Source organism: Pelecanus crispus, chromosome 1 (genome assembly GCF_030463565.1).
Source record: "Pelecanus crispus isolate bPelCri1 chromosome 1, bPelCri1.pri, whole genome shotgun sequence".
Lineage (NCBI taxonomy): Eukaryota > Metazoa > Chordata > Aves > Pelecaniformes > Pelecanidae > Pelecanus > Pelecanus crispus.
In genome coordinates, this window is record NC_134643.1 from 103599420 (window position 1) to 103613956 (window position 14537).

The following is a 14537-nucleotide window of genomic DNA, read 5'->3' on the forward strand; positions in this document are numbered from 1 at the left end:
CTTAAAGATTCACAGCTGAAATATAACTGTTTTGTTTTAGGTTGGATGGACAATGGCCTGAAGGATTACTGTCTGTCAACAATACTCTGCAGTTCAGCAGCCCATTGACTTACAACTACACTGGGACTTACATCTGTAAGGTGACTAATTCACTTGGTCAGAGAAGTGATCAGAAGACTATCTACATACTAGGTAAGTCTTACTTCTCAGCAAAGACAGTATGTTAACTTGTAATTTTTTTTGGTCAATAGTTGAAATAGCAAACTGAAGAGCAAGTTGATGCATAAAATATTTACAACTTTTAATTGTGTGAAAAGCTATTGAAAGTACGGTTTTGAGAGCTACAGTAAAACCTGGGATTAAACTGACCCTTCAATAACAGCAGCTTACAGTGGAAATTCTTAAAGTTGAGGCAGTTCCCATAGTGCTTCTGAGATTATTACTTTCTCTTGGTAGGTGAACTTTGGGTTTGTTTTTTTTCCCCAGTGTTAACCTGCGTTTTGGCAAGATATATTGACTGCAATAAACAGTACCTTGTCTGTAACAAATTGAAAAAGCAGATGTTAGTGGGAGGGGAACAACTACATTTAGAAAAGTCAAAGATGCTCTCCTCTAAGGAAGTTAGGGCTATGTTCTAAATGTGTTCATTGTACTCCAGTTACTCGTTGTGTCCTTTTCTCGGGGTGCAGATATCCAGTAATCGTAAAGTTAAGTATCTCATGCAGAAGTCTTGCTGATCAACTTAACATAATATGGCAAATTTGTGTGTCTGTTTAGCACCACTGCTGTTGGAAAACATCCTTATATCTATTAACACAATGTAATTAATGTTTTACTGTGACACCTTCTTTGTGAAAGAACAGCATGACTTAGGATATATGTGAATAGTGCGGTACAAGTGTGAAAAAGCTCTCCAGATTTCCATATTGGATTAGCTAATACCTAGCTTGATCAGTAAGGGTTAATATAGTATCATTTTTTAAGGAAAATAATAGACATGAAAATTGAAACTTCATTCTGTTGTTTGGTGTTGCTGCTCTGCCGTAAGTTCTTGACATTAGTTATTCCACAGTGTGAATTAAGTGTCAGAGTGCATGTTGGCCAGTTACAGGATACAAACATAGATGACTTCTTTGTAAGAACTTAAAACTAAATATGAATGCTTAAGGGTTGAGATGAGAATGAAAACTTAAAACTAAAACTGGAGGTACAGTATGTTTGAAGCCACATCTGTCACAAGTCATATTTGATAGTTATCTGCATCTTTAGAACAAAGGATGGTGTTTCAGTCAGACTGACATAACTACAGTGTAGGCCATTGTGGAAAATTAGTAAGCTCTAATTAATTGACTAGTTAATGAGCTAGTTAACTGGAAACTTCTGAATAGTCTGAGACAGTGGAGTTATTTGTAAACAAATTATATAAAATTCTAGCTATTGAAAGACTGTCAAGTGTTGCAAATTAATATGAAAGTCATTTCTGTGAGAAGTTACTTTTGGATGCTTGCATTTCTGTGAGAAGTTACTTTTGGATGCTTGGTTCTAATGCTTCCTTTATGGAAAACAACTCATGGCTGTGTAACAGCCTCAAAACAATTAAGAAGACTTGTCACATTGTAACAATGTCACATTGTAAGAAGTATCAAGTAAAAAAAAAAAAACTAGATCATAATCATTAAACAGATTAAATATTCTCCTGAAATGTAACATTCAAATACTCAGAAAATAACAATATGGTTTATAGCTCTGTTCTCAGCCCTATTCTAACTGTAAGGAGGGTGGAAGTTTTTTTTCCAAGTCCACCGCTTTTCAAGTTGTCAGTTCTATGAATGTGATCTGCTGTAAGTAGAACTCATGCTTTTTACCATGAGTGTCATGCATCAAAATATAAGGCTGTCATTCAAATTATGTTTGCGACTAGCAGACTAAAATGGCCTAACTATGAAATCTTATATGAAGTTCCTAAAATAAATCAAGTTTTTGAAAAAAACATGCTAGAAATACATCCTAGTTGAGCTGTGGTGATGGCTTATGTTCTAGCCTATGGCAAATGCAACATAAACTAACTTACTACAGAGATAGTTAAGCTGCAGTAGTTAGTCTTTGGTATGGACTGATGGATACTGTTTACATGTGTGCTGCTTTTCAACTTTGTTCAGCAACCTTTTTTTTTTTGTTGCAGTAACTTTATTGCAAATAGTAAAACTTGGCTGTTTTTACAGAGTGGCAAAATTGAACCTCAGTTAGCTAGAGATAGTACAGAGTCATGGATCTACAGGTTATGTGCACCAGTAGAAACAAATACTTTAGTTGACATTAAATTTCAGTTTTTAAAAATTTCATGTTAATCTTGGAGTGTGTAGCATGACCAACATCTAAGAAAATAAAGGTGATTTTCAGGCAACTTTAAAATAAATCTGGTGCTGTGTTACTACAACTAATGCTTGGGCAAGATGTACACATCAGTTTAATGCCAAGACAAGCATCCAGCGCTCTGCTCTAGGTACCTTAGAGAAGATTATACCAAACTGATTAAAAGCGCTGTGTATTAACTTTTAGTATATAGGAGACTTGATTAAAATGAGAGGCGAGGCAACCATATGGCACCTGTATTGTTTTCGGAAATTAATATTAAGCGCATTTTATTGTAACTCTTAAGAATAACTTTGCAATGTGACTGGCTCTTTAAATAATTGAAATGCCCTTAAAATGATGCAGGATGGATAAGTGACTATGAAATAGCAAAAATGTCCATCTTAAATAATAATCATTCAGCTTACTCTACAGAGGGAACATAGACACTGATGTCAGCAGTACAGAAAATAAGACTGAAGTAGTAAGCTTTAAGTCAAACTGTCTACTACCTTAATATTTGACTTACTGAGCAGATAATATCTGTTCATGGTGAACATGGCACTGCTGTACTGTGGAGCAATCATTTAATTAGCTTCTTTTTCTATCTTAGCTATTTTCCACTGTATAAAACTTGGCAAAAACATAAAGTGAAACTTTGAAACCAGTAGACAAGGCTGTATGATCACATTATTTTTCAAATTGTAATTATGAAGCTGTCAGAGGATTTATGAAGTTAATGTTTCTGAACAGTCATGATGCTGGTAGTTGTAAAGCTTTTTAACTGCTAGAAAAAATAACTGTTAAGTTGAAATGTTTTGTAGGATTGGAATGTCAGCTGAGCAAAAAATGGTTTTGGTCCTAATATGCATTGGTAAAAAAAAAATAAATGTATTTTTAATAAATTCTGTTGTGCTTCTCACCGTTATGTTAATACTCTTGAAGCGGAGTAGGGAAATATAAGAGAAGTAGTTGACAGGGACTAAATGATACATTCACCAGCTTTTAGTTTAGTTAGGAGATGATACATCTTTATATGGATAGGGAAATACTAAAATGGTGTTTGAAGCTAGAGACTTTTTTAAATTATGGTTTTAAGGCACAGGTATCTTCACTATTTCTTACTTGTTCAGTGATGTAAAGTTAAACTTGGTTTGTATAGTTGTCCAGCAAAAGCAAGTCACACTCCTCATGGAGTTCAGAGGTGATCAAGTGCTGAAGTTCCTGGCTTAGTCTTATAGCAACAGGTTTTCCAAAACAAGCTGTCAGTTTGATATGTAAAGCATTTCATCTTGTAATATAGACTTACTCATTTTTTTTTAAAAAAGGAATTGAACGTTATTTTCTTGGCTCTGTGTTCCCTCACCTTCATACTGTTTACTGAGGCTTCCTTGTTCTCCATTTGCAAGAGGGATGTGACCTGTGAGACTTGCATTCAGATAAGAACATATTTGCTTCCTCTGTCATCTTTTCAAGTGACTGCCTGTGGAGGAGACTACTTTTTGTTAAAAGTAAAGGTAGCCTTTGTTAGCCAGCAATCCTAGCAGTTCTAGGAAGATACGACTTATAAGTACAGCCACCTTCTTGTAGAGTAAATATTGTCAGGGTTAACATAGCAGAGGCTGATTGTGGGATTTGCTTTTGTTTCTTCATATGCAGACTTCTTTTCTGAGAGAGCATTGTGAATACAGACACTCTTGTATTTTCTAAAGCATATATTGGAACAGATATTGATAAACAGCTTTTTTCTGCTGTATAGAAAAGGGGGTCCCAGGATATCCGAACCTAACTTGCATGCTGCTTGGTTATAGGAGGCTTTGAACTTGCAATGCTGTTCCTGAATATTCCTTGCAAGCTTGGGGTTATGTTAATGATAACAGTTTTTTCTGTTGTGTCCCGAAGAAATGCCAAAATGTTCTATTTGGTGCGTGGAAATCACAGCTAGAAACTGCAAAAGTACAGTGAACTTTGAAAATGGATGGTTGACTCTGATGAAAGAAATTGTCAGTTGCTTCAGGCTGATCTCAATCGTCATGTCTATCATGCTGGCAAAATGGGGGGGAACAAACTGAAGATGATCTGAAGGAAAATGTTTAACTCCAATGTGGAACCTGTGTACGGAGGACACTTTGTGGGGAGAGGGTTACATAGTGTCCTTACCTACTACTTGACTTTAGGGTGGGAATGGTTGGAGAAACAATGACAAATTTCAAAATCATTTTATCTCAGGTATTCAAAAGCCTTCTTTCATGGAAAGGCTACTTTCCCTACTGTTATAAGGGAGTTGCAACATAAGCATTTCAGCGGTTGAAAGAAAGGGCTGTTTCTATAATGCCCAGCTACATAGTTATCAAGCCTTTAATTTTTAGGTACTTAGCATCTGAGGAGAATTTAGCAATAACAGCAGATTAAGAAGCAGAGGTAAATGCATCTCTGTGCAAACATGCATGTAATACATATACAGGCAGACACTTTCCACTCAGTAAAATGAGAATTGCAGAGAGAGCTCTTATAATTTCTGTAAAGCCAACTCACTTTTGGACTATTAAGTAATTGATAGCAGGTCCTTGTCTTGCAGAAGGCAAAGAAAGGGCTGTGGGAGTCGAAGTGTGGATCTTGAATCATGTGGGGTTTGTGTTTTGTTTTTTAAATGGGGAGAACTAGACTTTTACCATGGTTTTTGAAACTAGGCAGAATTTGACTGTATGTATTAATACACAACAACTAGCCAATGTACCTTCCCTTGCAAAACTTTGTTTCTGTAATGCTTGTGTGACAAATGTTAGCCAAAGCAGATGTGTGCCAGTATTGAATTTTCTTCTTCCTTATTATTATAGAGCTGGTCACCTTACCCCTGAAATACTTCACAGTGGGCTAAATCCAAAATGGTTTGTAGTTTAAACATATTGTGTTCTCTAGTTGATTTTTACAATGGTGTGCTTCTTGATACCAAGACAGGACTTAACCTAAGATTTTGAAGGTAGTGGTCTGGTTCCAAGAATGATCCATCCAACTCTTTGCATATTCATCTTTCTACTTGGCTTCTTGTTGGCTTTGAGTTTCCATGGAAGCAAAGATGGGTCCTGGACATTTGAACAAGAATGTACTGCAAGGGGATCGAGGGGACAGATGTAGTGTTTCGGGACATGAGATGTATCATGTAGTTGGATGTCTCTACTAAACTTAATTGTAGAAACTCATCTGCCCAAGGTAAGTTGTTTGTATTGCAAGAGCTGGCAAAACTAACACGAATAGTCATTTAAGGAAAAGTAAAAATATCAGACTGAAACTGTTGAAAATTGGTACTGACTTTCCTGGGAAATGTCTGGAAAAGAAGTAATAGAGGGAAAACTAAGTATAGTGCACAAGGACCATGGTGCTTTGTTTGAGAAGGTATTAGAGCTTCAAAAGAGCAAATCTTGCTTTTCTTAGTAGAAAACTATCAAAAGCTTTGACACAAACTAGGAAAACTTGGCTTCTTTTTATGTATGGAGGGAGCTGATGGGTTAACTCTTTCATACCAGAAAATAGGTTTTTGCTTTCTTCAGTTATATCTCCTATCCTATTTTAATGAGGGTGGTAGCTATGTAATAGTAGAAGAAATTTTTTGTGGGTCTTCACTTGTCCTCATCATTACTACAAGGTATATGTAATAAGGATTTGAACAAGGCCCAGAACATAGTAAGAGACAAAAATGGAAATCAAAATGCATTTAACCTAAACCCAAAATTTTTCAGAAATTCTGCCACTTTCAGCTCCCTGGTCTGCATGGATACTTTGATATGTTGTTGTGGTTTGTGCAACAACACAAGCCTACATCAGTGAAAGAGATGAGAGCTGCTAAATATTGGGGCCTAAAGTAAAATGTTAAAGAAAATAATCAGTAGGAAATTGATGCTTTTGAATAAAGTACTATTTGAAACAATTAACTTTTGTGGAAAGCATTAAGAACTCAAAGAAACAGGTATTGGTGATGATGTGAAATGTTATAATTAAACACTGACAACAGTGGCATTTTCTTAATTTGGAGGTAGCATTTGAGATGTGATTTGCAAGCAAAATGTTATGCAGTAGAGGTAAGGAACTCTGGCACTCCTGGTCTTAATGTTGTTTTCTATTTGGGAAAGTTGCTTGGTGCAGGAAATAAAAACATAAATCTAGTTTTATGTTCAGGAAGCTCTGGGTGACATCAGAACTTAACGTCACATGTTCTTAGTTGAAATTGCTGTTATAAACAAGTAGGGATGATTTTAATTTTGTCATTCTTAATAAAAGATACTGACACAAATAGACAGTAGAAGCATTCATGGTTATGTATTCTAGGAATACATACAAACACACACTGAACTGGTACTACATTTGCAATGAATTTAAGATTAATATGTTAACTAGTGCTTGTAGATAGTGCAGCTGGACAACCTGACAACTGGTAGAGGAAACTTCTGTTTTGAAGGAAAAGCCTTCTGTAAAACACTGGTATCTTAATTTATTAATATAGTGTAATTGCCACTGTGTTTATTTCACATATGTGTTGGTTAAACTTGCCAGGATGCAAGTACTACATACTTGTGAATGTGTATTTTATATTGTGGATGTGGAGGATGAGACCTAAGACCTCGGTATCAGAGGGGAAATAGATGAAAAATTACAAAGCCAGTTAAAAAAAAGTATATGTAGTCTGGAAGAAGATATTGCTGGTACTGTCTGAAATTGTATTTTAAGCTAACAAATCTTGTGTCTAAAGAAAATACATTTTCAAGGAAGAGTTTTGAGTTTAACTTCTTGACCTATGGACTTGTGGGACGTGGGAACCCTGGTAAACTTGGATTCCTTAATCTTTACTTCTTTGTTAAGTTATTAAACTCACTTTAAATCAGTTTTTACTAAAATCATAATCTGAATTCCTCTTGTTCATTTTGGTAGTGTATCTTCCTTGTTCAGTTTCCTGTCTTCTGTCAAATTAATTTCATTATGTATAGCTCCCTAACAAATCACCACTTTTACATAGTGAAGTAATATAATTTTGTGCTTTGAAAAATCTGTGTAAAACTTTACTTATGTCAAGCTTACAATGTTGTGATCAGCAGTGAGGTGCAGTCTGAAGTATGTTTTATAGTGATAATGACAAATGTGGCAATTCTGTCTAGTATGAGCGAATTGTATGGCCGACTCTGAGTAGTAAGATTAAAAGTCATATTTATGAATCTTTAAAGTTATGATTTGTCAAATAACTGGAAGCTTGACAAATCTCCAGTTCTATCTATTTTACTTTTCCTGGTGGTAAATTTAGGGTACCTCTGTAATATGGTAGTAGTATTTCCATGAATCTTGCTTATGGGCATTTAACTAAATAACATGACATAATGAGCTACTTGGCTGTCCCTGTAATATTCTCTCTAAAAGATTCAAGCTATAATAACATGTTTAGTGTTTGTTGCTTTACTGATTTTAAAATTACCTTGCATTGGGCGAGGCAAAAAGCCAGTTCTAGTCAGTGCGGCAGAGAAGTAAAAACTGGAGTTGCATGTAACACTGCAATTGACTGGGGTAATCTCAGGAGGCTTTCTCAGTTGTCATCAGCCCCTCACTTGCAACCCTGTCTTTAATACAGATGCATTCATCTTCAGTAGACCTAACGAAAAAAGGAAAAAGCTGAGTGCTGGAGAAGCTCGGTATCTGGCAATCTCTTGTTTACTTGTATAACCTGACATGAAATCAGTTGATATTTTATATTAAGGAATGAATATGGAAATTTCTTTGTGCATGAGGGATCAAACTGCTTTTAGGAGAAATGAATAGAAATAATTTTTACTTCAAATGTTCTAGTTTTTTTTTATTTTAAAATCCTGAAAGCTCCTTGCTCAACATAAGTGTTATTTTGAGATTAATACATGACATTTTTTAACTATGCTTCTTTCACTAATCCTGAGGTGAAGCTGAGTAAGTTGTATTAATGTAACAAGTGTTTTTGGAGAGAATAGCTTAAAAATCAGTAGTTCATGTACTGCTGACTGAGCACACGACTCATAGTTTTTCATTCTTATACCAAGAGCCCTGAACAGTTTCTGAAGTGGGAATTCAGTGTGGAATACTTGACTCTGTGGCATAATCAATTAATTTGATCCAGTATTCCTAACTGCTGGCTGGAAAGATAGAGGACTGCTTGGGTTTTTCTTAATAGACAGCATTCTTCCATGGGAGAGGTAAATAATGAACTATGAACAGTGAACATCTGAGCAGAAAAGCTGCATCTCCTTACTTTGAGGAGGGCAAGATGTCTATTTAAAGATTATTTTTATTTTCTCCCCATGCTTCCTATCCTGCTGTAGCATAGCTCAAAACCACATGTAATGAAGCTAGTTCAAAGCCTGTGGAAAGTATAAGACTTTTTGTAGTGCCATAAACTTAAGAATGAAAAACTATTCTTGTAGAACATACCCATCAACTTTGCTTTCTTATAAACCCTTAACTGATTTAGCTTGCATTGACATTCTGTGCCTTTTCTGTGTCTTGTCTACTTCTTTGCTCTTTCCATTAGATCCTCCTACTACTACCACTCGACTGCCCACGGTTCCCTGGCATCCTTCGACTGATGGCATCACAGGTTTAGCAACAGAACCTAGAATAATAGATTTCCCAACATCAACCTTGCCAGCAATGCAGGAAGACACTTGGGGTACCGTCATCGGTAGTGCGGTGGGTGGGGCTCTCTTCCTCATACTTGTCAGTGTTCTGGTTGGAATTATCTGCTATAGGAGAAGACGGACGTTCCGTGGTGACTACTTTGCTAAGAACTACATTCCACCATCAGACATGCAAAAAGAGTCTCAAATAGATGTTCTTCAGTCAGAGGATGTGGATTCTTACCCTGACAGTATTAAAAAAGAAATAAAGCATCCAATGAACAGCTTAATATCTAAAGATTATTTAGAAGACCCTGAAAAGCCAGAGTGGAATAATATAGACAATATTAACAGGTACCAGGAACGTTATGAAAGACCAATGGATTACTATGAAGGTGGAACATTGGGAATGAAGTATATGGGTGGTGAATGTTATGATGACAATGAAGAAGACTTTGTTTCTCACATAGATGGCTCGGTAATATCTCGGAGGGAGTGGTATGTGTAGTAACCACTGAAAACTAAACGTGTACCTACCGTTCATTTCATTGGCTGATCACTTTCAGATTGTTTATACTTACACAAGAGGAGGAATAAACTTTTTGAAACTGATTTTTTTTTTGAAGGTTTTTATATTGTGACTTGACAAATGGAAATATTGAATCTAGGGGAAAATGTATTTGAGCTGCTTTTTTTTCCCAATGCTGTACTACTGTTAAAGATTTGAGTTTTAATGCAGAGTGCTTATATTGGTCTATGTCAGAGGTAAAAAAGGTTAAATTAAAGTTGCCATTCAAAATTGTTTAAGAATAAAAAGCGGCTGTCTTGGCTCTGATTTAAAACGAAGTTTACCTAAGGCAATGATCAAATATAATCTTTTGGGGCATTTACTTTGCAGATTAAGTGAATTACTCCAATTGAGATACCAACCGTGGTAAACTTAATGCTTCTGTATAGCAAATACTTTACCAATTAAAATGAGCTACAGCAGAATCAAAGCTTTATTTTTAGGTTTTTTTCTGCACAAAAATGAATACCTCTTAGCATTTTAATGAGCCTTCTTGTAACTATGTGCTTAAAAGAAGTCATTGCACTGAAAGTAACTTCTGAACAAGATTTTGAGGAGTAACTGTGTAAACAGGTCAAAGGCTTGTCTTTGAGAAAGATGAAAAATTATTTTTTATAGTCATTGATTTCTAAAGCTTATGCTAGTGTCTGTATACATACAGTAAGATACTCTGTTAGGCCTCTAATTGGCAGGATGTCAAAACTCATTAATGAATACAAGATGACTCTTACAAGTACACAGGGTACAATTTTAAAGATCCATTTCTGAGGCTTTATGGGAATCTTACCATTGAATTTGAAAGCTGGAGAATTGGACACAACTAGGAAGAAAACTAATTGATTTCTAAGCTGGAGGCTAATGCGAACTTGCTTATTTTCCTGGGTGCCAATAGACATTAAGCATGCTAAGAGGTGTCAAAGCATTTGCTAGAATTTTTATGACCAGAAGTTAAAACAGCGGTTTTACGCTGCTTCTGAATGTTACAGTGCTTGCTTTGAAGAGGGTAACTAGAATTTCAGATTATTAGTAGGGAAGTGGACACTTGCATTGCTATTTTGTATAGTGAAAACACACTCTCTGGTGGTGCAACTACAGAATCTATGAAATGGGAGTTTAGATAAATTGTGCAGTCTCTGTACTGCAGTAGATTTGTTTTCCCTGCAAATAATCGATACTGATTTAACAACATGTTCATGTTCTTGTTCTTTAAAACAACATTGTATGTAGGACATCTGGTTTGACATCTGAAGTAGTTCTACTTTGTCTTGAGCAGGTTCACCAAACTAATTCTGCTGATTATGTAGGGAGGAATGAAATAATTTTAGATGAATTACAGAACAATGATAAATTCATAAATTGAATGGTAGATCCTTTGAAGTGCCATTTTTAAGTGTTTAGCTCGAGAAAATGAAGCTGATAAGGCTATTTGTATTTGAAACCTGAAAAGGGAAAAATCTCTGCTACCTTTGAAATGAAATAGGCTGCACAATTACGGCTGCTTCATGAGCATTCATGCTGGAAGTTCTTTCCTATCCTCATGATCTTTGGTAGCTTACAGCATTTAGAGCTTCACAAAAATAGTTGTATTGAGTGTTGTAGACAATACACTGTGATTTGCTTATGACTGCATGCCTTTAAAAAAGATTAAGACAACAGCTTTATTTGAAATCCAAATGGAAAAGCACCCCTAAACAACTTAAGCTCACATTTGGATTAATGGAGTACTGATACATGATTGACCAAAGTCTCAAGAACAATAAGAAATGATATTGTGTGTGTATCTGTAGTTTGAGTGCAAACACAAGGAAAGGAGGTAAATTTCTAGCAGAAGGTTCTGATCCAAATTATTTCTGGAATAAAGAGATCATACCTCTCTTCAAATAAAAAATACTTGATAAGTCATCTTTAAAAGATGGTGTTACTTGGAAATAAACATAACCATAAACCTGTTCTCCACATGGGATATCTTGCTTTTGTCTCTGTGGATTTTTTTGTTTTGATTTTTAAATATATATATATATTTAATTCTGATGAGTTAAGAAGTTGAAATGTTTTGGAGTTGAAGTTGATAATAGGGATAGGACTTACATGTGTTGCAATGTTTTGTACATTATGTCTGCTGTAAAAAGAATTGATTGTAAGTACAAATGGCTGTTGTGTGAATAAAATTTTTGTTACGTTCTGGAACATAGGTAGTTTTCAAAGATGTTTAACAGATATATTCTTAAAATTGAAGATGAAAAAGCATAATAAAACCAGGGGCTGGGTAGAAGGAACTAAAGTATTTAAGTAAACTAAGATGGGATTTTTAGCATTTCTTCTTGGAGACCCTAAGCTTCTAAAACAAGTGTCTTTAGAAATTATTTTAAAATGTATGAACCTTGAGAATGATAAATAGGGGTAGTTGCTGTCCAGTTGCACTTTAAGCACAGCTGATACACTGTCTAGGATTCGCATTCTTCAAAAACAATTTTTTTTTTCATTTTTTGTTTTCAATTGCTTGCTTTAGCCATATTTCTTGGAGTGAATCAATTCCCCTATATTTCTGACCAACTGGTGGTTAAAATGCTGTGTGTAGCTGGGACCATGCATCTCGGGTGCTCTCTGGCTTGTTCAGCTTGGTATGGTAGTCTGGGTTTCTGATCATTCCTCTGGTTAGACCAATAGAATTTTTGTGCCTACTTTTTTGTCAAAGCAATTCAAAAACGCAAATTAAGTGAGCCCTGTGGCACTTGCACTTCAGTTCCTATATGTTGCCACACTTGCTGGGATATTGCAGTTTTGCCTGGTGTTCAGAGGTAAATGGGTGGCAATTGTCACCTCACCCAAAATGGGATTCAATGGCTGAACTTTCATTGAAAGTGTAATACTTCATGGTGTTTCAACATTATAGCAGAATTTACCAGGAAAAAAGGCACTGTAAAGTCAGTACAGTATGAAACAGTCAAACTCTTCTGGTGTAATCATAAGACCAAAGCGTCTTCATGAATTCTGGACCTAACAGTGTATATTAGTTACCTGCAACTTTCTCACTTAAACAAGAGCACACCCAGTGTAAACTATACTTAAGCCAATTAAAATGCAGTGGTTAAGCGAGCCTTCCACTGCTTCATGTGCCCATTCTTCAGGAGAAGATGGTAATTATGATTCTTATGTATATAGACTGGAATGGGACAGACAAATGGAGCTTATGCTAAGAAAGCTGTTCTGTATGATAGAACAATGATCACTGAAGGTGGTATGTGACACTGATCTTCTGGAGTGAATTAGCTTCCTGCATGTTGTTAATCTATTCTTTATCCCTTAACTTTAAGAAAGTTACGAAAAATGCTTGTTTCAGTTTTCTTCAATCTACTTAAACATACCTGCATGAGTGATCCCCAGAGAGTATTACTGTCAGGTCTTTCCTATGCAGTGAGAGGACAGGAATCCCTTTATCAGATTGGAAATAAAGTGGTTGGTTTGGGGGTTTTTTCCCCTCCCCCCTCCCAAATGAGGGATAGAAAAAAGATGCCTTTGTCCAGCTTGCCAGCATACAGGCAGAACAGTTTGAATTATGAGTAATTGATAAAACAGATTGGATAGTTGGCTTGGTTTTTTGACCTGTGAATAGAATATATAGCTGGAGAGGCTCTTAGAATTTTCTCTGGTAAGAGATTAAATAAAGGATGGTTGTGTGGTGTTTGGGGAAACACATATATGATTATTTTGGAAGGAAAATAGCTGAAATAAACTGCATTAGAAATATGTAAGAAGTATAGAGCTGCATTAACTTGAAACTACTTTGCTGTTACCTTTCTGATCCAGTAATCAGTATAGATCAGAGCATTATTTCTGTATGCTACCTATATTTTACAGGTAAAAGTTTTAGTGAAGCTAATGTGAATTATTCCAATTGTGCAACTTTTTGATAAGCCTTTTGTTGCAAGTTGAAACACTGAGATTGATACTGAATTAAAGTATGCTAACAGGTTTCACAGCTTTGAGATTTAAAACTTTTTGAATTCCTAGTGTAGTGAAATGGGTGACCTTTAAAGACTGACAAGTGTGTTAATACAGTGGAGGGTTGTTAAACATTGGGTTTGACAATGCTCAGGTCAAAAGAAAAATACTTTAAAAAAAAAAAAAAAACAAACACCCCAGCTTTTTTCTCCTCTTGTAAAAATTTATAAATAAAAATGACTATTTCTCGTAGCTTGAAGTGTCAAGTCCTAGAGATGACAGATGGTCTTAAGAGTTGCTTTAAGTGTAAGCAAAGCATTAGTGAGTTTGCGTGTTCATTGCTCATGATAGGATATCTTTTTTCCCCTGATTTTAAGTTTCCCTTATTCTTTTCTGCACACTTCAGTAGCTTTAAAGAAAGATTGCACATAAAGCCATAGTTGTCTAGCTTTTTTGAACTAATACCTCATTTGCTCATGTAAGTGCAAAGCATGTGTTCTGTAACTTTATCTTGCCTTGAAATTGAAAATAAAAGCATGCAGCTAGTATTTATTAAAAGCAGTCAATGAAATTTTTTAAAGTATATTGACGATTCGTGAGCTCTCTTAATTCAACCAGTTTTTTAATTGGGTGACCAGAGCCAAGACTGATAGAGTGCTAGTGCAGGATGAGGCTTTCTGTTTGGTCATGGAAGGAAGAAACATTTCTCAGAGCAACGCTGAAATAGCTTACCTGAGTATTGAAAGTGTGTGAACTTCTTAAAGGTGTAATCTATGCTATCACATTGCAGATGTGCCATTTAAGCAGACATCTTCTGTTGCTGTAGCAGGGGCTGTGATTGGAGCAGTCCTTGCTCTTTTTATCATTACCATCTTTGTGACAGTGCTGCTGACCCCAAGGAAAAAAAGGCCATCTTATCTTGACAAAGTGTGAGTATGTGTTGGAATTTTTTTTTGATTGAAAGCAATATGCAGAAAGCGTTTGTTCTATACAGGAATTTAAAATGTGTGAGTTTCCTTAGCAGCTGTTCAGCTGTCATAATTTCAGGGCTG

General features: G+C 35.7%; 1 protein-coding gene across 1 annotated transcript in view; it reads left to right on the forward strand.

Moving 5' to 3' along the window:
• Positions 1–9483, forward strand: part of NECTIN3 (nectin cell adhesion molecule 3) — a 50370-nt gene extending 40887 nt beyond the window's left edge. The window contains exons 5-6 of the mRNA XM_075727560.1: positions 41–192; positions 8891–9483. Of these exons, the coding sequence (XP_075583675.1) occupies positions 41–192; positions 8891–9483 (745 nt within the window). The remainder of the gene's footprint in view (positions 1–40; positions 193–8890) is intronic.
• Positions 9484–14537: the final 5054 nt, after the last annotated feature.